Here is a 26,966-nt window from a genome sequence, read left to right as displayed (position 1 = left end):
CTAATCTAATTATAAAATTAAATCAACTCTTGAATGCACAATTCCGCATTTAAATAGTTTAATCGAAATAATTATAGTAGACGATCAAAACTTTTGCAAAACTCTCCGTACTTTTATTTATTAGAAAAGAAACCATTTTTTTATGCAAAATTCAACTCGCGCAATTACATGCAGTTCTCGCTGGTCGCTCGAATCAAGTTGCCATTCAAGAAAGGTTGAACATAATCTCGTTTCGCGTTTTGCGTTTCACCACCAACATATATATCTGACAATGCTCGCAATAAAGATACAATAAATTCTTGCGGTGGAACAGATGAATTAAACATGATTTATCGAGATGCGAGAAAATAAAAATTTCAAGGTGTATTATGCCATATTTGTTTATGTCTTTAATATAGAATATCGATGCGCCATATTGTTTTCTCTCCGTATTCTCTCTCTATATATATACATATATGCGGACGATGTGTGGAAGATAACATAAAATCAAGATATATAGAATATTTAAGCGTGTCTTAAATTTGTATTCACATGGTACGTGTAAATAAAGTGAACCGAAAATCAAAAGCTTGCAGTTTACTCGTCGAAGCGAGAAGCGTGCAAAACGATAAAATTAAACCAAATACGATATCGAATGCCTCGATCAGATCACGTGTGTGTATATATATATATATATATATATATACACACACACGTGATCTGATCGAGGCATTCGATATCGTATTTGGTTTAATTTTATCGTTTTGCACGCTTCTCGCTTCGACGAGTAAACTGCAAGCATGCTTTTGGTTTTTAGTTCACTTTATTTATACATATGAATACTTTTATTTACACATATGACAATTTAAAACACGCTTAAATATTTTATGTACCTTGATTTTATCTCATCTTCCGCATATCGTACGCATATATGTGAACTTCGCACTTTTATATTTTACATATTGCGGAAAACATGAATTGTTAAATAAATCTACATAAGATTACTTGATATTATCAATTATGTATTTTAATATTATTTAATATTATTATCAACTATTGCATATGCATATATGAGAAGAAATCAATTTATATCTTTATCAATTTATTCATAGAGTTTTAATTAAATTTGAAAGCTTTGTGTTCAGAATGAAATATTGTAAAATTTATATCGCAATAAATTAAAGGAAATCAACCATTAAAATCTACGTATTGTAACATTGAAAAATATCACGGTATCGCATTCAACATTGAGATAATTATTCCGATTGAGCTTACTTCTTCGATCTATTTCGCAAAAACTGTCGTTAAAATCCTATCGCTGCTGTATTATCGTACTTGTCAAGCACAGACAAAGGATTACAATGTCCTCCAACGCATGTACGTTTGAAGCGTTGCCAGCATGGTAACGAGAATGGATTATACGGATCGGATAAGAGCAATACTGGTCGATGTTAACCAAAGCCACTGACAGTGCTTTGATGTAAAATTGAGATAGTGAGAGAAACACCAAATTGTATGATGGGGGTGTAATATTACATTTCTACAAAACGTCGTTTCCCTCCATTCCTCTACAAACGATTTTATTTCGTGTAATGCAAAAAGTAATGCAATCGCCTAAAGGGGATGATTTATGATATTTTTCGCATGAAAGACGAGTATTAATTTCTTTAAGCCGCATTACACACACACACACACACACAGAGAGAGAGAAAGACAGACAGAGCACACTAGTATTCTCTCAAACGACATGCGAATCAAATGTACTACATGCTATTTCGATCGTGTGATTTGATTGCTCATATACATTGCAGCAATGAAATGTTCTCTCTCCGAGAAATTCCGCTACGTGCGATAAATATTTTTTCATATGATAAATACGCAAGCTGGGTTACAATAAAAAATGATACGAAAAATACTTTATTTCAAAATATCGTAAAAATATCGTTGAAACTATAAACTGCAAGATAAATGAGATATTTTAATGCGAAATAAATTTTTCAACGTGATTTAGTATAAAAAAAATTTAAGATGAAAATTTTAATAAGCCTCGTGATTATATACGAATTTAATTGACAGACTAAGCATGTACATTGTTTTATGAATCAAACAACGATACAAAAATTGCTGAAGGGAGACGCTGCGATAAGAAGATATCAATGCGCGGAATATCGAAACATGTTCCGCTCATTAAGTCAAGACAAAAAATTTCAATTTCGATTTGCACTCTCTAGATCCTAGAAGCGAGGAGTAGAACGGACGGCGCGGTGCGACACGTTGTCCTTGGCGGGCAGCTTACACTCGCTCAAACGAGGAAGGGGTAGTTTTCTAGCGGCGCTCGCGCATCCCCTCGTCGCGGAGCCGACCGGCCGGCGGGGTAGGTGGTTGCGTTCGAAATATCGGCCGAGGAGAGCCGCGCTCTCTTCTCGGATTCTCCCTTCAGTGCGACGCGCGACCTAACGCCGGCAGGACCGACGCCGCCCTCGCCCCCGTGTGAAGCTAAACGAGACCCGCAGAGCAATCACGAGACTGGAATCGAAGGATCGGAGGGATCGGAGATCGTCGCGGGACATTAACTGGATTGTCGTCGAGCGAGTCGACGCAGGATCGAGAAAAAGATCAAACTCGAGCGAACGGCATTTTTTGAAAGGGCCGATCTAGTAAGAAAAGGGATAGAGAAAGAGAGAAAAGGATCGACGAGAAGAAAAGTGGTTCAATAAAAGGAGGAAATTGATGCAGATTTCCGTAGCTGAGAATATATATATAGTCGGGCAGTCCATTCAGTCTCTCTCGATTTATAAAATATGACAGAATAATCTTATTAACTATAGGGTGCACTGAATATACGATTGTGAGAATTGAATCGATCGCGTTCGGAAAGAAAGCTTAAGAGAAAATAACAATTAGAATAAATTATACGCGAGAGTATATTTTTACGAAATATGAAAATGGGCAAAGCAATTGTAAGAATAAGAATTGAATAGTTTGAAAGAGAAAATGTAAATGTATTGTTAGAAAAACGAGTTTAAAAAAAAAGAGTCTAATAGCGAAAGAAACTGGACAAAACGAACGTTCCACTGCCAGAATGACATCATCGACGAAAATCAAAGGTAATATCTCGTCTATGTTTGCGCGAGCGCGCCTGATTCATATAATAACGAAAATCGAGTCTATTATTCTTAATAGAGAGAATATTGATTAACATGAGTGATTAATGATTATTGAACAATAACCGAATAACGCGATTAAAAAAGTTAGATTATTTCTATCATATATATCGAGATATAGGTGTGATAAAAGTTTTTAATCGATAAAACAAATTTTAGAGAGAGAAGAATAGATGGAAAAAATTTAAATATATATATATCCAATTTTAATTGTACAAGAAAATATATTTTTATCATTTTTACAGAAATTCTCTAGTAATTTCATTTATTAAAAAAATAAAAAATATTGGCATATATATTTAAATACTCATATAAATATTTACCTACATGTGCTTTTATCGCTCCAGTGTTTTTATACATTTTTCCAGTCAGTATGTTTAATAAATAATTTGCATTTTATGATAAATATTTTGCTATTCTCTTTTATAGCAAATATTTATTATGAATATTCTGTAATCACTAAACAACAACAAGTTGTCAACATATTTATATATGTAGTTTTTTGTTGAATAGAATCAGTAAAAACTAAAAGCCATATATATTAAAAGTAAAGCTATATATATGTTAAATATTGAATATTACTGTTTTACTATTTATATTAATTTGGTAAAAACAATGAACAAGGATTTATAAACATTTTATTAGCAAAAATACCGATTATTTAACAAAACTTTGCAATAATTTGCAATAATGTCAATGTTATTGCGAATACTGATAATTTATTCAAAGCATTGTCGAAAAATCTGTACAAAGGAGAGATTATATAGTGATGAGATATTTTCTAAATGCGCGAATATAATTACCAAATTTACTGAATATAGGAAAGCGAAAGGTTAATCCATGCCTTTCATACGCCGAGCAGAAAAATGGAGCAAAAATATGGGAAGATACATATTATTTTTCATTGCGCTTAATAATTTGCCGCGCACGATATATATAATCTTCTTTTTATCCCGTAATAGCCGTAGAGGAAATATTTCCAGAACGTTTAGCGGTATCCGCATGCACGATTGCAAATGCTTTGTTTCCTATTTGAACGCCAAAAAGTTTAAATCGATATAGCTTACAGCATCAACAATAACTGAATCGTTTGAGCGGATTGCAAGCAGACATTTTGCGGATGTTGCAAATTTTTAAGTAGAATGCGAGAGGAAACTAGGATTAGAGAGAAACATAACATCAATATAAATTGAACTCGCGGAGCTGCGTGTCAATTTTTCATCTTTAAATATTCCTTTTACATTGTTTATATATTTAATAAAATGACGGATTATAACACGCGATAATCAATCACTGGATTCCGCTTTGTCGATGCCATTTTTTCACTGCTCTTAATTGCCATGTTTCGATATAATATATTCGAACAATTGAATCTCGAATTCTATCGTATTAAATATAAATTACATACCATCTATTGTATATCAAACTTTCTCTCTTTTCGAACGATTATATTTTTCGGAAAAACATCGCGTAGAGATATATACAATTCGAGTAATTGGAATAATTTTCGAAACGTCACGTGGACATTATTATAATATCGGATTATCTTTTCACAAACGGAATGAGACAATTTTCCCCGACAAAATTGATTTATCTTTCTGGAAATATTACTCTTTGAAATACAATATACATATATATTGATATAAAAAGATACGATATGTACAGCATGGTACCTATATAACCCTCGCGATAGATAGACATGTCGACATGTGGGGAAAGATTGCGTAGGGCAAGACTGCTGCATAAATTAACAGTTTCTAGTAGTAGAGAAACGCGCCATTGTTGGTTCCGATCGAACTCTCTATCGATCCGTCGTGTGCTTCGCCGAAGTCGTTAAACACGCGGACTGCATTCGATCTCGAATCCGCTTGGTACCGCTTGGCAAACTGGCGCATGCTGTCCCTGTCCGCGGCTCGGCTATCAATTTCGCAGCGATTTGCGCGACGCGTGGAGCTGTACTTTGCGACAGCGACGCTTGACGAGCCAGCACACAGCTGACGACACAATCGATAATTACGAGATACGATCTCCGGACGATGTATTTTCCCTCTCGCGGAAAACGAATAACCACCTCCGACAACTCGTAGTTTCCATCTCGCTGGAAACTATCGGCATTTTCGACGATTCTTTCTGCTTGGAGAACCTTCTGGAGATAGTACGTCTATTGTATTATATGGATAGATGCGGGAAAAACGCTGGAAAAGAATTGTGCGGTTATCATCGCTAAGAAGAGTCCAATATTATGGCAACGAGGTTGCATGTGAAACGTCTATTATTGAACTATTTCTAATGACGTATTGAAATAATACCGAGACTTTTGTAATTTACGGAATTGTTGTCTTTAATTTTAAACTGTCTAACTGTTTCGTTATTTCAACTGTATTTTCGACTCGTAGAAAAGTATCATTTATTTTTACACTCTCGAGTATCGGAGACTTTTTTTCGCGAACGCTTGAAATTGTATCGCGTCAAAGTTTACAATTATCCTCTTTACGATATTTTAATAATTTTTCTTTCTGTAATTATTGAACTCTTGTAATATAACTCGCATATCGCATTAATATTATATCTGTATACAATTATTACACAAAACTTGCAACTACAGTAAACACTCGAGTTAAAAAATTGTTTTCTCGGAAATATATTCGAGTGAGGAAAACAAGTGCAAGGTAAAAATATCATACAAATATTAAGTGCGTAGGTTCCATATAATATATATGCATATATAGGTGAAAATTTTCGGAGCGATGCATTTGTTGATGCACCGAATGCGATATTCGCATATATATTCGCGTAGAGACGGCGTGTTGCATTCTTGCTTGGCCGATATATATTGAATGTTTTGCTTTATTGAAAACTGATTTATGCCGCCCTGAGTTCCGGCACTCAATTCTCCCGTATTGTCCCTCTATTACCCACCGGCGCCGCATTCAATGTGGTCATTGCGTAGACCGCAATTTCGATTCTCTCCATCGCTCCACAACTCGTGTTGCACTTGTCGTGTGTCACGACGTGTATGGAGTCGCGATTTTGATGCATTGCTATTTTCGGAAGAAACGTTCGCGTTGCTACATTCATGAAATCACATTCACCGCGAACGCGATGCCTTTTACAGCCAAACCATTAGCGCGCGTAAAATTGCTCTCATTTTCACTTTAATTAGCATTCCATCACATTTTCATTCGTTAATTCACGTTATTTTAATTCTAATATTATTGACAATCTAATATCAACAATAATATTTTTGATATCTTTAATATCTTTCCCTCAACAATCCTCTATTGATTGACCTGAGTTGATTCGTGATTTGCGAGACAAATGCTTTGACAACTAGATGGTATGCATGATATTTGACGATGACATTTGAATAACAAAGCTCTTTTAAAATTATGATCCTTAATGGATATTTTCGTTTTTCTCGCTCACTTTGCTCCAAGTCGAAGGTTCAATAGCGTGCAATTTCGTATTTCTTGGCGAATATTTGCATGAAGGCTAACAAATATCGTCGCATTACGTCCGGTCTCGCGCACATATGGCGAACACGATTTCATATATAAGGGGTATTATTCGCATGTTAACGGAACTCGAGGTCTCTTATGCGAAGCGACGCCACCATATGCCTGTACAATTCCCGCGCGTAATGACTCACTCAACGCGTCAAGGTGTGTCCGTGTGCGATGGTATTATGCAATCTTGCATTTAGTTGTACATCGATTCGAAATGCGCAAAAAATATTTCTACTATTGTAGAAAGTATTTAATTTAATATATATTTGAATATCTTGAAAACATACATTATTATTTTGAGGAAAGTACCTCAGATATTACTGTTATACTTTTCTAATTTTAAAACGTGCATATTTTGAAAAAAATCTTTAATTTTAAAGCTTATTATACGAGTAGAATTTTATTTTTAAATTACAATATATTATTTTAGAAAAACAAAATTAATAAATTTCTTTACAGCAACATTAAATATTACGCTCCGCTAGAAAGTATATTATCTCGCGTGTCAATGTTTTTATAAAATTGCTACAAGTTTTCAAATTTAGTTATATTTACAGCGCGAATTGATAGACGCAAGCTTGGTTTATCAAGTTTCGAAGAAGGTATGCGAAAAATATATAAGACTTTGTAGATTCTCATACGAGAAGTCTTGAACTTTACGCTAGATTAATCACCAATCGAAGCAAAATGGGAAAACAGCCGGTCGTTTCTACGAAACAAAATTGATCGCGTAAAAGTCTCAAGAGCTCGCGCACGAATTTTCTAAGGAAACAAGTTGGGTGAAAGTTTTTCATTGTCCGCGCTTAAGTTGCATATTCATTTTACATAAACTTCCGTCTACTTAACCACATAAATTGTTTCAAGATTTTAATCTACGATGGCATTGCGAAAAAAAATGACAGCAAGGTCAGGCAATCAAAATAGTAGTCCAACAGATAAATATTGTACACGGCTTTTCATTATTGACGTCACATACACACCCGACGTTATCGTTTGACTTTTTGATCACACAAACAAGGTCAGAGTAATGGATCGTTTTTTAACACTCGTTGTGTAGAATAATTTTCACATACCCACACATACTGATAAAATTATTATACAAATTAAAAACTGAATTCTAATCAATAATTCTTAACAAATATTAATAATTTAGACAATTAATTAATTTATTATTTATTTCATAAAAAGTCCTTTTACATTATCGATATTTCGATAATGAAAGTGCAGAAACATGTTACTTAATCCCATAAAAATCGATATTATACAGGGTGTCCCGAAACTAACGCTTGATATTTTAAAGGCAGATTCTCTGGCCAATTTAAAAACGATTTTTCCTCAGCGAAAATATCGCGGCACTAATAGTTTTTGAGTTATAAACGATTGAAAATAAAGGGTTTTTCGCAAACTAAGGCTTATGGGAATAAAATATTAATAAAGTCACATTCTTTAGTTAATTTTAGGTAGAGTTTACTTTAATAGAATTTTAATTTAAGGCTTAGTTAGAAAGATACATGACAAAAATTGGGAATATGCAAAAAATAAAGATCTCCCTCGACATTTTCGCTGAGGAAAAATCGTTTTTAAGTTGGCCAGAGAATCTGCCTTTAAAATATCAAGCGTTAGTTTCGGGACACCCTGTATAGTGACAGAATAATTTCAAAGTTACTTTGCACCACGATTGAAATTGACATTTCACAGTTATCTGGATTCGTCGTAACGTTAATAAAATACTTAAAATCGATGAGGCGGTATTTCACAGGAGTCGATTGAAAACTCCAAAGAACAAAAGGTTGCGGAAGATTTTAGAATATAAAATGAAATTTTGCCAACTATAAAGAGTCAATCGCAAAATCAGTATATCTACTCTCGAGAGAAACTTTCTATGCAAGCTGGGAATAGATTCGAATGGCAATGATCGATGAGAATAACTCCCTCCGAGTGGAAAGGGAAAAAGCGAATGATTTTCGAGAAAATCGGTGAAGGCACGTACGACCGAATCAAAAAGAGTGAAATTCAAAATAAATGTGAAATATACTATCGTAAATTTTTGTTGGTTTTACTTTGCATTCCTTTTTCTTGTTTAACTTCTTAAACAATATTGCGCAATACGTCTTGTTTATTGACACGAGAAATAAGATTCAAGGTCTCGCGCCAGGATGTTCATTATTGGTGATAATCTTGTTTGAATTCGACAGATGAATGATTATTGCATTACTGGTTCCTGTATAAATAGTTCTGCCTATATCGGATTATATCGAACGTTAAGGTCCATAGAGAGTAGATTAGGGACTGGACGAAACTAATTAGGGCAAGTCCAATGAAGTGATATCACCGGTGACATGATCGATACATTCATTCTTCATCGTCGTGTCAGAGATTCTGTCTCATTCTGAATGAATGAATCGTCCCACGGATTCCTTTTACGTTAGGAATGTTGATAAAAAATGGAATTTGGGAGAGAGTACATCAGTGAAAGTCATTTTTTTGCGCCACGAATCGCGTAATCGATCAACGTCCTAGCATCGTTCTTTATTGACCGTCGAAGTACATCGACGAATCTAGCTCGAGCAATTCATTTTCATTGAAAGAAACTCACACACACCTTTTTTTCGCAAACGAGACATCTCAACGGAGATAATCTCTTTCTGAATCGCGCAAAATGCAATTGCTCAATCAATTTGCTTCGAATCAAGTTCTTTGTACATCTTATAGAATTTCGATAGCTCCGCATTGATAGTGATTGTGTATACGAAACGTGAAATAAATAGAGAGATATTTTGAGAAATATTCTTTTAATGATTAAATTTTAATTTCCGAGATCCTCATTTTTCTTTGCCATTTAATTTAAGAAAAAAGAAATAAAAATATTGATTAAGAAATAACGATCTAATTTACAATTTTCTTTTTTAGAAAGTTTAATATTTATCAGTAAATTTAAATGTGAAATATCGAAATTTGAAACTTATCAATAACGTCTGCGATAAATCTTCAATAATAATAAAAAGAGATAAAACGGTTATATTAATAATTCAAAATGTATATAAATTATATTAAATGAGATGTATTTTCAGATTTTATCAAGTGTATTTCTGTTTCATAAATTTTACTTCTACTATTATAGTGTGTAAAATACCTCGATTGAACTGCGAGCTAACAAATGAAAAAGTACAATACTCGAGTAATTCTTTCTGTATTGGGAAATTTGATCCTTTCGCATAGATACTGGGTGAAAATTCGTACTGGAAACCGGGATTTGCGCGAGAGAATGTAATTAATTCTCGTCAAGTGAATATTTAGGAGCGCGAGCGGCATTTCACGTGACATTTCGCGACAATGGGGGAAACGCTCACGTCGTACCACCTGGGACGCAGTTTTAATGATCGACTTTCAATAGAAGGTTCTTCAATGATATTGAAATTGACATTCGTCCATTGGCAGCCTGCCATGATGGTCGTTCATTTAGACAGGAGTGATTTTTCGTTCAGAAGTGCGCACTTCGAAAATTGGACGTTTTTTATTCTTTTAAAATCATACTGAACTTTTTCGAAGTCTGTTGGTGTTTTTCAAAAATCTGTTTCAAAGAAAAATTCCATCACACATTACTAATTTTTGTTGGTATTAGATTTTCCTGAATGAAAGACTTAAAATACTTTTGAAATGTTTTAACATGAATGGCTGCAAAAATCTATGATTCATCACGGTGCGATTATACATTTTTTTCCGCAAGAAGGAACGGCTGCGACGGGAGATGTATGTTTATAAACATTAAAGCGTCGAAGAAGTTCTTTCATTATAGAAGATGACTCGCAAATTCCCAGCGAAAAGAGTGAATTAAAAGATCATTCTTACCGTGTGCAAAAAACAGTTCTTTAAGGATACATTTTCTTCTCTTTAATCGTTTCTATGTTTGATCAGCTAATAGCATGAAAAAGCAAAACATCACAAACTGACATAAATGGGTTACATCGAATCATTGTAAAGATGAAATCCGCGATTTACCGCACGAGGTTTAAATTTCTGATACATGATATATTTCTCATTCCGTATAATATATAAAAATTAAAAAATTATATCAACGATACGCATTGTTCACATTTTCTGAGATATTTTAATTGAAAAGTCCAATCATATTTTTTTAATTAACTTAATTATATTACGCCACATAATTATATTACGGATATTGATAACGTAAAAAAATATAAAAGATAAAAGAAATTAATATGTCCATCGGAATGGATGAAACAAATTTACCGAGCGAGTACTATTAATTTGCTTGGATCTTAATTTTTATTCTAGCGTAATGAGCAAGTAGAAAGAAAAAAATCGTGTACATTATTGTGTTATAATTTGATACAAAGAGAAATTTGATACATCGTGTGTGTGAGGCGCAATACATATATTATATTTTCTCTCTTTAATACAAAATATTATATAAATTACAAAATAAAGTGGTGTCCATTACAGTAGAAATAAAAGGATCGATATGATAGTTTTAGACAACATATATATGAGAAAAATCATATAGAAGAAAAACTACTATGTACAAATCGATTTATAATTAAAAACTTATGCACACACATTTTGATTCGCGGCCTTTCTATTATGCTGACCCATTTCCGTCAGACTCGTGAAACAGAGAAACAGTTAAATTGGTAATGGAGGATCCATAACAGGTCTGTGTAATATGATAGGAATTTCACCATTTGCGAAAGTCAGATCGCGAATTCCTGACATTCAGCCGAGAATTTTCGATGCGGGTAAGCATTCGTCCCGATGTCTCGCGAAACTGAAATTCCGGATGCATGTCGGCTTCTTCGCAACACTCGTCAGGCACGTTCGGAATTTCGTTGATGCATGCACATGATCATTTTTTATACAAGTCACGCCATTACGCTCGTATCAAGCGAGAACTTAATTAGGTCTCGGGCTACTTCCAATTGATTTTATGGAGCCGAGACGCGCGTGCTTTAAAGTGTCCTTCGTAAGTTTCGTGCATTGTCTCTAGATGAGGATACTTATCGAGATTGTAGCGGCTTTCGAATAAACTTGCACTCTCTAATAGCATCTCAGTTATTTCGTGCGAAAGGATTAGCGTAGTACAGTCACATGTGTCAAATGCTTTAAAGACAGCGATATTTTGTAATTAATCGTTTAAAAATATAATTAAATATATTTCAGGTTTTATTTTTTAAGCTCTTGGAATTGAGATTGCAAAACATGTTTTCTTTGATAAAATATTTAGGAAATTAGTTTTAAAATATTATATTATAAAATAATTGATGTAAAATTTTTTATTATATTTTAATTAAAACCGACAATATATTAAATATACTTCAGGTTTTATTTTTTAAGCTCTTGGAATTGAGATTGCAAAACATGTTTTCTTTGATAAAATATTTGGAAAATTAGTTTTAAAATATTACATTATAAAATAATTGATGTAAAATTTTTTATTATATTTTAATTAAAACCGACAATATATATAAATTGCGTGTCAAGTTTTCGATGAGGTATTTTAGCATACTTGTCCTAAAATCGTCATTTCTTTCCACAGAAAGCACAAGAACATGACCTTTGAAGACGTGACCATTTCCAACAGTGACATCTTAGCTCTTCAATTAAATTTCACATAGAAATTGTGCCGATGCAACTTCAACCGCCGAATCTTGCTCGGTGACCTAAATTCAAGCGCTCACACGCTCGATTAATTAGTCTCCACGAGTGATACCCTTCTCTCCTACGACGATATCTGAAACACGAGTTCTAAAATCATATTTTGAGTTTGAATTTCAAATTACATTGCACTCGAAAAGCGCGTCATTCCCATTTTCCTTCGTCTTTCCTTTTTTTTAATAATTGTTTTACAATTGCTGAAAAATTGTTAACTTTTTCTATTTTATATATTTATGAAAATATACAAAACAAAAGGAAAAAAATAGAGAGATTTAATACATATATTTTATACAATATAAAATTATTTTAAATAAATACATTTTTTCAAGCAAAAATTGTTCTCTGTAATCTCATTAAAATAAATTACATGTTTTTATTTCGAATATTTTAATAGAATAGCAAAGGGATTTATTATGACGTTTATATAACGCATTTGACGGTTTAAAACATAATGCTAGGTAATATAATCGGATAAATGCTATTACATTAATATAATGAGATGGAAATATTCATAATATCCAGCGTGTGCCTTATGTTTTCCGAGAATTTGATAAATATCCCATATAATAGAAGCCATAAATACCACATGGTTGTCTTTTAATTTCATTATAATCTGAAGATTATCTTTCATTGTTTTACTTTGGTTTATTGCTAGGTGTGAAATGCTGTCAATTTAAATTTATACCTTCATAATTATCGAATATTTAAATATAATTTGTTTAAATCTTAGCTATATGAATAGAAATCGTTTTAAATTTTTACTGCAAAGAAAAATCAATTTTAAATTAATTACGGAATCTGCAAACGAAATGATTTTAGAGAGAGACATCTTATGAATAAAGCGTATTAGATCCAATGTAATTGTTTGATATTATGGTATAATTTGTCCATCGCTGTAACGTCCAGATAGAGCCAAAGTTTCCCGCAAATCCGTGCCAAAATCATTTAATCGTATCTTGCTCTGTTTGCAATTGATCCTATCGATGCCTTCAGGGTAGGTCAGAATGTCCTTTGTGGTGTCCAATACTGCGAATTCTCCGCATTGTCTCATTAAAATGAAGAAATATTTAGATTGCACAATTAATTTCTATTCGCTAGTACATGTCTATCGTATTTTTGCAAATCGAGATAAAACTTAAACAAAAGTTTCCAATCTGAAAAATCCATCTTCAAATTATCTATAAATTTAAAAATGAGAGAGATGATATAAAATACGTGTGTGTGTGTGTGTGTGTGTGTGTGTGTGTGTGCGAATTTAATTTTTTCTAAGAAAATCTTAACGTTAGTTTTTTTACAGTTTTTTGCATAGACTCGAAATGAATAAAATTAGAAGATAATTAAATTTAAGTGTATAATTAAATTTCTATTTATATATACAAAATCATTAACTATGCCTAAGTAAAAAGTTAAAAAATCCATCTTTCTTGCGAGACTCGATTTTCCACTCTTTTATCGCAATTATATCTGGTGTATCAGGCGTGTCTCTCATTTTGTAATCTAGTAATAAACTTCTTAATAGACACGATCGATTCGTTATGCAGATGCCAGGCATTACATCAGGCTGTCGTCGCAAATTAAAGAATGCTCTCTCATACTTTGAAGAAAACACGAAGAGTTGAAATGAGAAAGAGAAGTGATTAAGGGCAAACGAGCGTGTAATCAAGAAATATCACACTATCGAAAAACGGATGATAATTACTGGCAAAACGTTCGATCGATTTCTCGGTGGGAAAGTCCGAGGGATCGCGCCAAGTTATTTCACCGGCGGCGAGCCTTGAAACGCCGATCGATCATTCGAAGGATAGCAACGCTACCTACCTCGCGAACCCTTCGAGATACGTGAACGCCCTTGGCCCGATTCGCGCCTTTAACAAACTCGAAAAAGCAACTCTCGGCTTTTCCCGTGGCCAGGTTCCCCCGAACCGAATCCTTACGCAATAAGAGCTCGGATTATCAAGAAATTACGCGCTGTACCGTGTGATTCAACCGGACCCGACGTGTACAAATCTCTTCCGCAGATTTTCGCCGACTAATCTGATTCTGAACAGGCCGCAGAAGCTTACTTCACGAGGAAATTTCAATTAAAGTTGTAACCGTTCGACTCGCCGTACCTGCCCACACCCGGTACAAGATCACGTGATCGTGAGCGAAATCAAGAATAGCGCGTTAATCCGGATTTCACTCTCGAACTTGCAGTAGCGTCATGCACCTCCTAATCTAGCATAGCGTACCTGAGCAAAGTAATATCAACGACGGAATTATCTCGGCGATGTCTACACATTTCCGAGTAGATTTTACTGAGATTAATGTAAAACAAATCCATGTAACTCATAACGAAGATAGAGCTTGAGTGCCAATCATTTCCGACACCTTTCGAATATCGAATCAAAAAAGAACAAAAAACAAAATACGACAAAGTAATTAAGATGCAATAATTTTGAATATATGTCACATTTTATCGGCGATAATTTTTTTTTAAATTAAGATTAAAATATAAAATCATAGATAAAGTTACTTGCAAAGAAATAAAATTGAAACGATAATCACATATGTGATGTACTCGATCAATTCGAATATTGCAATTATAATTATTTAATTAAATGCGAGTAAGCTAAAAGGAGAAATCGCACGAGAACAAACTATAAGTAATGTACGTGGGAAATGAGGCGTGCTGAAAGTTCGCTATAAGTGAAAACGCGTGAAGAAGCCTAAGAAGCCTGCTCGTTGACAGCCGTGTCGATAACCTCGGAAATCGATCCATCTACCGTGATCACGATACCTGTTCCCTCACGTACGTTTAATGTAACCTTCCATTTATGTGAGACACGGAACGTGACATCTCATAGAAACGAGCATGAGGAATACGTGCTCTCTCTCGAGTTAGCCGGCCATAATCTTCGAAACGTGAACTTTGACGTGAAAGATGAAAAGTTTTTCCGTGGAATATTTGCTCAACCGAAACGCATTTTGAAAATCTACAGCTTGTGTCTTTTGCCATGGAACGGCTGCGTTATTATAATCTTATCGCGCGAAGAGTCTAGGAATAAAACATTGTTTCGAAAAAGCATTATCAACTATTAAAACTTTGGAAATTCTGCGTGAGATTTGAGGGAAAAATAAACTTGAAATTTACATTTGAAGTTTTTTTATGTTAATTATCAAGTTTTAATCAAGATTTTACCAAGGACCTAGCCGAAGTATCTCCGATTTGTTATTTCAGTAATTATACGAACTTATCGCAAGGGTATGCAAAATGGAATGTTGGAAGCGAGACGCTAAAAAACGAGAGCCTAAAAGCGGATCAATGAGAGGGACGTTGGTTAAGAAACATACCGCGTTTCCGCTATCTGCACTAGCAGAGACACCGTATTTTTAAAGCCAACGAGAGATGTGTTTATTTGGAGTCGTGACAAGGAATTTAAAATTGAAATTGCTCGAAAGCAACGCGTTACCGTCGGCACAATCAGCTTAATCGTCGTAGGTTGCCGCGGAGGAGGACGCCATTTCTTTACGCATTCGTATAATTTAGCGGAGCTTAAAAACATTCTTTATGACAAACGTCTCGGAGAGTGTCTTGAAAAAATAATAAAAGATAAAAGTGTTGAAAAATTACGCAGCGGAAAGTTTGCCAGAAGCCGGAGCGGTGTCCAGGAAACTTAATCGATGCGGCACGAAGCGCGAAGGAGAAAAGTACACGAATAGCTCGAGTCGCTTGTGACGCGCGGCGATATATACATCAGTTTCCATGTTTTTCCCGCGGAAGGACTACGGGGGTAGATTGTAAAATTTACGACGAGGGAACACCGCGGCTGGAAATCGCCCCGGGAGGAAACGTGCGCCCGTAAAAATTGTACAGTGCGAAAGCTCGGAAGAATATAACGCATCGAGAAGAGAGAGCAGAAATTACCACGCGGTGCTTGCTCGCGTGCATACTCGCTTCTCTCGATAAAACAAGACCGCGCACAGAGTAGTAAAGAAGTAGCGAAGAGAGAAACGAGGGAGAGAGAAGATCGAACTCAAGAGAGAAGGGTAGCGACAGCGTCGTCGTCGACCGGGAATCTCTCTCTCTGAATCGGTGCCCGACTAAGCCAGAGAGTGGAAGCGCCAGAGGAGGGCCCGACGGCGCGCAAGAGCGGCCTCGTACGCGGTCTCGTCCGCCGATTGAGCAGCGGGGGTGGTCGATCGGGTCACCCCGTGATCGCGTCGTGCGCCGACCGCGGCAACGGGGGAAACGGGGGGCCCGACAGGCCCGGCGGTGGCGGCGACGAGACCCAGACGAGTCCCAGCGGCGATCGCGCCCTCGTAGCCGGGCAGCACGTGGTGGTGGGACCCGGTAGCACCACGGTGTCCGCATCCGCAGGGACCCCCTCTGGCCGCGGTACCCCGAGCCGACGGCCCAGCCGCGATCTAAGCCCCTCGAAGAAATCGTCGGCGTCGTCGGCGACCGGCCAGCAGGATGCGGTGGCCAGCCACGGGGGCGGAGGTGGTGCCGGTACCGCGTCGTCGTCGTCGTCGTCGTCCGGTCAGGATTGGCGGAAGCTAGTCGGCAGCATAAGGCGCAAGGTGCGCCGCAAGACCGCTCACAATAGCTCGAGCATATCCGAGGCCGCTCTGCAGGAAACGACCAATCGTAATCAGGACGACTTCCTCAAGGCGGCCATGAGGATCTTCTTGGTGGTGTCGCCGCCGATGGGACGCGTTCAGGTAAACGTCGCTCGCATCGCTACCTATTTCTCTATCCAGCCTTTCCATCGTTAAACCATTTTTCTATAAGATAACGTTCGATTGAAATGTACACGCGCGGTGGGAAAAAAAAATTTATAAGCACTTTATTTCTTTTAAATTGATAAGCATTTTACCGCATAATTTGTGGTTCACGAGTGAGCGATAGAGAATTAACTGTATACATATATATAGATGAGCTTCTTTTTCCTTGACGTAAATTGCAATCTATATTCGCGCGCTACTTTTTCTCAAGCCGATCAACAAACAAAACATTTGACGAAAAAGAAACATTTCATGTTATCAAGGTAAAGAGACGCTTCGCAAAGTTTCCGCGTAATCATACAACTCGAATCCAGTCGGACGCTTTTACTTTATGAAAGAAACTGATAATTGCCTCACGAATCTAAGACGTAGAGACGATTTGCTCTTTCAAGGGACAATCCGGATTTATATGATAAAACGAGATATATATCTATCTCTCTTTCTTCTGTCATTCAAAGTGTAATAAAGAAATTGTCATTATTTTCATTACTTTCTCTTCAATCTTCTCAACAATCGAAGCAATCTGCCATCTTAGATCCCAGTTTTATCTGCGTTAATTATATTGTTATTTATTTCTTTAATATATTCGTTGAAATATATATTTATTTATACTGAATTATTACATGAATGAACATTTCTCATTAATTTATTTATATTATTTATATTAATTTATTTATATGAACATTTCTCTTTAATTTATTTATATTAAGTATATTAGATTCTCTTCTCTATTAATTATACTTTTTTTATGACGCTATGTTTTAATCATAATACGTCTCTCTCATTAGCTCGGTATATGTATAATTTAGATCTTAATTTCGATATATAATTTAAAGGTTATCGCGGAGTGTGTCTCCGATAGATCACAATAATTAATCCTTTAATACCTCGCAAGGAGTGATATCGCGCGGACCGAATATCCATTATAATCGCAATTACGTCGACCGAGAAGTGCATTATTTGTCAACGAGCCGCTTGAAACGAGAACACTCTGTCATTGATGAAACACGAAACAAATTATCTCTACGAAATATCCATGCAGCTAAAATACAGGACAGTTTCTGTCACATTCCCGGTCAAAGAACATTTTCGAAAGATAGCAAAAAATACAAAGATACAAAAAATACGCACGCAAAAAATATCTATTATTTTACTACTGGAAAATATCTAAATAATTACTTGTACACATATCTTAGACACGCGTCTACTATTTCCCCTAAGCTGCATGTTGTCGACCCAGATTACGGAAATTCCATCGTAATATACCGTGGGACGATGTGTTATCTCGTTCGCCGCCTCGCACACTTGCTTCCGCCTGAATTTATCAATCAAACCATGCCTGAATACGCCCGAGCATCGATCGCTCCGATTAAACAACACCATCGCGATTTCTAATCTACGCTTCGGCTCGGCTATTCGATTTCCTTTTTTTATCAGGTGCGGACAGATTCAGTCGCGGTACGCGCGATATAACTCGCCGACTAATCGATTATCGCACCGTTCGCACCGCTGTTCGACCTTTCGTCTGATGTAACAGCTGTATTCGATGACCCGCTCTTCAACTATGCCATAACTGCAAGGATATTTGCGCGCGATCGTATTATCGCGTAAGTAGGGATTAAAGATAATTAACGCGATCATTCTCGTCCATATGAGGAACATTTGTTAACATTTGTAATATTAGAGATACCGATTATTTATTAGATATCGTTTCGATTACAATACTCTTTTTCCACGAGAAAATAATTCCGAAATTTTGACAATATTTTTGTAGTATTTTTGTAGTAAACTTGAGAGAAATTACATTAAGCAAAAATTATAAATTACCGATTACGCGTACAATATATTATTCTAGTATATTGTTTGAATTTATAGCGCGATATTTTCTTTAGAGATAAAATATAAAATGACGAAAACTCTTCTTTTCGAAATAAAACATAAACAATGTGCGCATCGTTGTTTATACAACGATGTTGGTACATCGAATGATTTGTATAGTCGATCCCGATACGGAAAATACAAGGATGCCTTGTAAAAAAAATTTTGTACATATCTCTGTGCTTGTTACGTTACTATTTCACCTACCTTAACAAGAATCTCTTTTGAAAATCAAACATTGCATTGCATCTTCGTGAAAATCGTTAGTCGTTATTTTTTCCAGATAAAGAGATAACCCACAGCAATTGTATGTGAAAAGAGATATTCGCATATTGTTTTTAATTTTCAACTATTACAATAAAATTTTGATAATGCAACTATTATTAATGCGTTCAGTTTGAATTTTATAAATAAATTTTTTCAATCAATCTGGAAATTTAAACTTTAATTTTTAAATCCCGAATAAACTTTTTTCAAACTATATTTATTTATTTTTTCTTTGTTTTATAATTGAGCGCTCTTTTGCACGCTAGTGACAGTGACATTGCAGGTCAAAGATATCTTGGGCTGACCCAGATTTGGAAGTGTTAGATCGAACAACTATCACGTGATAACATGTACACATGCATAGGACAAATTTAATGCTTTTTGATTTATTTTTTGTGTGCTGTTACATAAGAGAGAAATGGATCCCCACGACAGAAATTTATTCTTCTATCATGTGTTGAATTACTTGCGCCTTATGTATTTAATCGCGATCAAAATTTACGATGTGAAACAAATCTAATGTACAATTCCGGAAATAAAACCTGAAGGAGTAGGATAACGATAAATTTAAAGGCACGCAATATTTACTTAGAGTATTCTAGAATGTCAAGCGTTTTACAAAGCATTATTATCATCGCTTTAATCTATGTAGCATGAGATGGCATGCGAGATGTAAAGTCACATTAGATTGTTACCAGCATTATTCACTTTTCAAATGATGTAAAAAATTATATCGCTATGCTAATATTAATATGCGCGTTTCAGTTTGCTAAGGTAATGAAGTGAATATCTTACGATACAAAAAGTTGTCTTTTTCCTGCATAGCACATCTTGTAAAAAGATCTCAAAATGTCATCGAAAATGGTGATATATCTGTGATATCGAGTGACCGTCTCATTTTCTACAGGATAATGTAATAAAAGAAAAATAGGAGAAAAAGAGATAAATTATTTCTTCGACCATGCGCATACGTTTAAATCGTGAATAATGCGTTACTTATTTAAACACATTAATACAAAAACCGTAGAAAAAAAATCTGAAAAAATATTTTTTATTTTGTACGATATTATTTTATAATTTTATTAGTGGTAGGTCTTTAATCCTTCATCTCAGAGAGATAAGCGTGTCACGCAAAGTATAATTTTCTAAAAATAAGCAGTGTAATTATAATATTACTCGAAAATCGAAACAATCGCTAACGTGAAACGCGCGAGTAAAGCTGTAAAATAAATCATCGTATTTTAATAATAAATATATAACTTGATTGTGCACCAAAGGTTATGAAACGATAATAAAAATTCCGTTGGCTTAGTTGTAATATGAAACTGCAAGAAAAGTACAATGGAGGAAGAGAGGTAAGAGGGAGGATATATCGGCCATCAAGTGGCCATCTTGCCTGACAGAAGGGAAGAGATGATATTTTACGAGAGATTGATGGGTGGTCGGAAATATAGCGGGTGTAAGTCAAAGAGGGAGAGAGAGAAAAAAAGAGAGAGAGACGCAAATCGAAAGGGTTCTGATGGCACGTCGGTGTATATATCCGCGATTTCACTCACCTCGGTTATGAAGTCTCGAAAGCGAACGATGGCAGCGGATAATCTTTGGCGCGATGCCAGCTAACCCAGCTAGGCTTAAACCACGGAGGTGGTTTTCTACTTTTCCGTACCGAGACCTTGCCTCTCCATCGAATCTTATCGACTTTAACAGTGCTTCTCAATTTCGAGAAATATATCGGCTTAAACGCGAGGTTCGCCCATCTCCGACCTATTTGAGCCGAATTTTATCTTCCTGGGGAGTTGAAATTATTATCATCGGTCGCATGTAATCTACCCACGTGCAAAAAAAAGTAATTTTTTTTCTTTTTAAACCTACACATGTGTACGTAGAAATATCGAGATTAAAAGAAACAAATTTATAGCTCTAAAAATGCTTTTTCGTCAATTTTACAAAGTCACAAAAAAATTAAAAAGTGATTCTTATACATAAATAACATCGCTTAGCTTACGAGACGCTATGCGACTGCGCATTCTAGAACGCTTCGAGATTCAAATTTCCTATTGCACGTTTAAAGTAGTTATAGCATATTCGAGGCAATAAACGATGACAAATCGCGATGGCGATGCGCGCTAATTAGTTTCTCAGAGTAATTACGATCACGCTTGGAGATATGACGAACAACTTAATGAAGTGCCAGTTTACGTTTTGATATACAATTTTCCGATTATAAGATTAAATCGGGTCCTATCTGACGGAGTTAACAAGTTTCGTAGTTGCATACCTTCTCTTTGGACGTATTTGTGCTCTCGATAAGGCGTTGACGGAATAAAGCCTCGAGCTATACTTGCGTTAAGCTTCACTTATGCAATAGTTTTGCTTTCCTGCCGCGTCGCATCGGTTCAACTTCGATAAAACATAGGTCGCGAGTGTCGTTGTGCACCTACAAATAAATATTTCAGAGAATAAGATAAAGTATCCCCCTAATAGGATGATTTTCTTAGATATGACGTAGAAAATAAAAACAAAAATAACTCAAAGATATTAAGTGGATTAAAATTTAGTAAAGTTTACGCTCAACTCTTCTTTGCTTTTCATTAATTATTAATTAAAATTAGACTATAATTAGCTTTGCTTTTTAATTTTTCTAAACTGCATTTCCCGAGATATTTAATTTTGACTATTAAAATCACTACGCTATCTTAATTAAGAAAAAAAAGATTTTATTAGATTTTATTAAATTCCCTTTAACATATCCTTTACGTTACATGTACGATAGTTTTTCACATTTTCATCGACGAAATATGTACGATAGTTCTTCATTTTCATCGACGAAATATTCCGTCTTGTCTTTATCTTAAAATTTACTAGCAAGCGCGGGACAAACTAATTTGATTCAAGTTGCGTGTATTTTCACTCTGTAGTCTGTAATCGCAAAACATAAGCCACTGCGGTCGAGGCATTTTGCAATGTGCTCGATTTCTCTAGATTTAGTACAGCTGGCACCGGAGAACCTTGAAATTACATTCCCGCTCGTGAAGACTGTGCGCTAGATGAAGCTCGATATTGTTATATCGTCGGCTTAACGTTCTCATCCAATACTGGAGAAACAGACGTTTAAACGGAAACACCGACGTGTGACATATGAAAGTACTCTGGACATTTCTCGATATGAATCAAGAATGTTTATAATGTCAGATGCAAATCATGCTAAAATGCCAAAGGGCCATTAGAGCCGAGGACAATAACGCGATAATATTTGATTTGGTAAAAATTTGTCACTTATTTTATCGCTTCGAAACGAATTAAATAAAATATAAATAAATTTAATAAGTATTTGATTACGCTTCGATTCATGTTATTTATTATTGAAACTGTAATGGAGTGTAAAAAATACATACGTTGCAGAGAGTATAATTGCAAACTAAATAATAAGAGATTATTTTTGTTAGTCATATATGTAAAATCCATCGATATTCCGAAAAGTTATTTAAAATTTTATGCAAACATTTCAATAGCTTTGGCTATCGAGTTTGAAAATTTAGCATGTGAGTAGGCTTGCCTATTGTGATTTATTGAAGCATCGGACAGTCTTGGATGATATGAACTAGTTTATAGGTGGACGGGGAGTTCGGAGCAGTTAATGTTCTAATCGTGGTCCATTATTATCGAACAATGGCTCTGTCTGCGTACACATTAATAACGACGTATAAAGAGAGATATAAAACGTCTATAAATCGTATATTTCATATACGAGTTTATTATATTTTTAAATTTATTAGCGTCTCACGCATATATATCTTTTAATAACATTTTTGCTGACGCAATCAAAAGTCATACATATATAAAAGTTATACGTCAATGAAAAAGTAGTCATTTACTTAAAAATTATTTTATATAAAAAAAATTGTTTTACCTTAATTATGAAAATATTTATAAAGCTGACAAGATAAAACCGGCGTACCAGAGGAATAAAATTTATGGATCTGAAGAGCACATGTTGAGACCCGAAAGCATTAATTTTAAAATCAAAGTGCTTGCATCGCGAAATACCTCTGATACATTTACCGAAGAGTATTATATCCCATAAAATTAAAAACCTGGATCAATTTACAAGGCACAATTTTAGCTGCTTTGTAATTTATATTCAATTACATATAATGCTGTCTAAGAAAACAGTAACTTATGATTTATGTACATGTAATGATATATATTATTACGGAGTTGTAACTATCTCTAATAGATCCTAGATAAATCCTATTGGTTGAATAACCATTAGGTTTATTTTTTTTATTTATTAATTCATTAAATCAAATTTTACTAAAGTTTATTAAAGGGAATTAGCTTTTTCACAGAGAGATACTCTTTCAAACATAGTAATAAACATATTAAAGTCTCTCACATTTTTCTCGCGTAAATCTTCTCTCTAAACAAAAATATAATTTATGTTTTCATTGAATAAATTAAAATCTCTCAGAGTAGCAAAAAACATCTCCATATGAAGAAAAAATTATAATTTATTCAATGTTTATACGTATGTCTACATTAATAAGCAAAAATATTTGTTTTACTAACAACAATTTCAAATAAAATTATATTATTATGATACTCTTATTGTTAGCATATGTGATCATAGCATTCATACGATAATCTTGCTTAACTTTGTAATAATTTTATTTTTTTTTCGACATTGTTCTTACTGTAACATCGTCGGTGTATATAGTAAAGATGGAATTATATTCATCTCACGGGATTTCTCGCAATTGCCAACCGCACGTTTCTCCGCTTGCTTCATTATACGGATGTTCCGGCGAATTCAAGCGGATAAGTTAGAGCAAGAGAGAAGATCGAAGGTCCGTATTCGTGATCAAACTAAAGTTTTATACATAGTTATTCAGCTTGCTACTCGGTATGAATGCATTTCGCCCAACGTGACGGGATATTTGGCAAGCTTGTTAAATAGTTGGAGTAAAATCGTGACGCGCGAATGTAGCTGTTTCGTTGCTTTTTCTGCCTTCTGTGCATCTTTGTAACAATTGCACGAAGATAAATGTTTAAAGACTTTGTTAAGTGAATTGTCAAGTGCCACGACAAGCAGAAAGCAGAATTTTCGCGAAAATGTTTCAGCCATCCCTTTATATTCTGGAAATAAATGCAACACATGGATGAAGAAATTCTTGACAAGTGAAAATTAAAAAAAACGTAATGGATTTAATATTACGTCGACACAAAAATTATTTATTTCTCATTTTTTATTTGCTATTTAAATCATAATTATCTGTCGTTGATCGAGTCAAGCTTAATAACATATCTGAAATATTAGATTAATGTAGGCTCATATTTTTTAGATAATTTAACAAATGTTTTAAATTTCAAACTAATATTCATTACATTGAATTAGTTTCTTGTGTGTGTATTTTGTAATATAATAGAAATATAAACTACCAATTTTACTAGATATTTTAGTATTTATGTTAATATTTATATTAAATATTAATACTTTATTAATTACACTAACTCAAGTAAGCAAATTTACATATAGGTATATTTACATCTTTCTCTCTCTCTTTCTCAGACATACACATATATTTAGTTTAATTTTGTCAAATAATTTATTAGTTAAATTATAACTATATATTTATTAACTAAATTAAATTTGTGTTAATGTTTTAAAAATTAAGAGAAATATACGAATACTATGTCTCAAAATAAGAAGCTTAACGTTGTCAAAAATTTTTTTTAATAAGTATCAAGTAATAAGTAATTTGAATAAATTGAATAAGTAATTTGAATAAATAGTTTGTTGAATTTTGAATTTTGGTAAAATTGATATAACACTATAAGCTCATTTGCGAGACACTTTACGAGGAATAACTAGCAAACTTTGGGTAATGTATCCGTTAAGTATGATAAATTAGCAATTATATATATAGTCGCCAGAGACCATACCCTAATCACCAACAATGAATGTTATGAAATATTTATCGGTTATTACACAGCAGCTATATGAAGAAACAGATTATAAACAGAAGTTTTCCCTTTTCAGATAAACATATGTATTTATAATAATTTTCATTTTTTCAAAATACAAATATAAAAATGTAGTAAATATTTATTATATTTAATAGAATGCAAAAGTTTTATTTCATCTTTTGATGAGTCCCTTTAGTTGTTTTATCTCACTATACATATATCAGTTAGATTCTTCATTTATGTGTGTGCAATAGCAACTGATCAAATGCTTAGCAATTATTTTTCGCAAGTCGAAGTTACTGGTATACTCATTAATCATAGATTTAATTGCTGTTCAACTAACATGCAGTTGTTAGATCGTAGATATAGTAACCATTTATCACATCTGCAGGCGTATAAAGCAGCATAATTTTAGTTTCATTCAACATATCGCTACACGATCATTGTCCCAGTTTTTGCTACTAAAACGGGGCACAATGTAATTTCCGTGTTTTAGCAACTACTAAAGCTTTCATTATTAAAGCATTTTTGTGTCGCATTTTCTCTTCGTTATGAAATGTAATCTTGCATTTATTAATAGTTTATTTCGATACATTTTTCAATGAAATATTTCCTAAATTTTTAAAAATCGGTTATTTCATAAAATTTATATTATCAGATTTCAGAAAATTTATATTTTAACAAATGTATATTAAACTAATATTAGCTTTTAACTGCAATTTATTAAATCACTCGGTTACTCAATAGAAACCTTATCGTTTGATCTTATTTAAAAAATTTTAAAATAAGATTTATAAAGAATATATATAATTTACTAGAGAGAGCAAAAAATAAAAAAATAAAAATAAGGATATGTCTAATACATTTTTTGAAAATATTATGTATATAATTTATGTAAATAGCTAGCAGAAAGAATTTTATAAATTTTATTATTAAAGAATTACTTGGCAATTTAAATCTGTTCGAGCTGAATTTATTTTAAATTCAAATTAAACGTTCGTCGTTCAATAATTTTTTTGCCGATGCTTTACTCTTTTACTTTTGCTCGTTACACGGTGATCGTACGTGTTGAACTTTCGATGACGCTCATTAAATCTCTCAATAAGTATTTTCGATCGAGGCACGTCAAAATGCGCATTTGAAGTTGAACAACGAAATTTTAGTAAAGTTCAGGGACATATCATCAAGTTTTGCAGGAAAAGCGAGGAGAATATTGCGACGCAATTTATTTTCTGTCGTCTCTTGCAAACATGCTGACTGTTCCCGAACTCACCGCAAATGATAGTTTGTCGAACAAATCTCATCGAGTTTACTATAGTCCTAGATAACATTGAACTTTTTTTATTTGAATTTAAATCAGAAAAAGACATCAACTTTCTGGCGGATATTAAATGAGATTATTCTAATATGTGATGTAGAAAAAATATAGAGACTTTATTTCAGATTTCTAAAAATTTCAAGTTTAATTGTCAGCGTAGTTAATATTTAATATATATATATATATTGTATTTAATATTTTAATATGTATACATTTTCGATTTCAAATTTCTAGCAAATTAAGTTTCTATGAAAGAGAGAGAGAGAGACAGCTGCTATACATTCTATAAATTCGAAGCAGAATGCATTTATATGTGTATAACTTTTAATGAAATTTTCTGAAGTTCGCTTTTGCGGAGGATCTGAAGAGAATATTGCTCATGTGTTAAACTTTTGACGACGCTCATTAAGCGCTTTTAAATGTCTTTGATTACAAGATATTGTTATA

The 26,966-nt window shown here is 34.1% G+C and overlaps 1 protein-coding gene across 11 annotated transcripts in view; it reads left to right on the top strand.

The window, feature by feature from the left end:
• LOC145972657 (pleckstrin homology domain-containing family G member 5) overlaps positions 1 to 26,966 on the top strand; it is an 85,676-nt gene that overhangs the window by 19,599 nt on the left and 39,111 nt on the right. The window contains exons 1-2 of one of the 11 annotated variants that reach the window (XM_083101423.1): positions 2,370 to 3,086; positions 13,864 to 17,026. The exons of the other annotated variants lie outside the window; for them this stretch is intronic. Coding sequence (XP_082957549.1) covers positions 16,982 to 17,026 — 45 coding nt within the window. The 5' untranslated portion in view covers positions 2,370 to 3,086; positions 13,864 to 16,981. Of the gene's footprint in view, positions 1 to 2,369; positions 3,087 to 13,863; positions 17,027 to 26,966 lie in introns of those variants that run through there. 11 annotated transcript variants of the gene reach the window in all.

Source organism: Camponotus vicinus, unplaced genomic scaffold (genome assembly GCF_025532165.1).
Source record: "Camponotus vicinus isolate PSW18456_S1 unplaced genomic scaffold, iyCamVici1.0 SCAF_6, whole genome shotgun sequence".
In the NCBI taxonomy this organism is placed as follows: domain Eukaryota; kingdom Metazoa; phylum Arthropoda; class Insecta; order Hymenoptera; family Formicidae; genus Camponotus; species Camponotus vicinus.
Note: the sequence above shows the minus strand (reverse complement) of the source record. Positions and strands in the feature narration are given on the sequence as shown.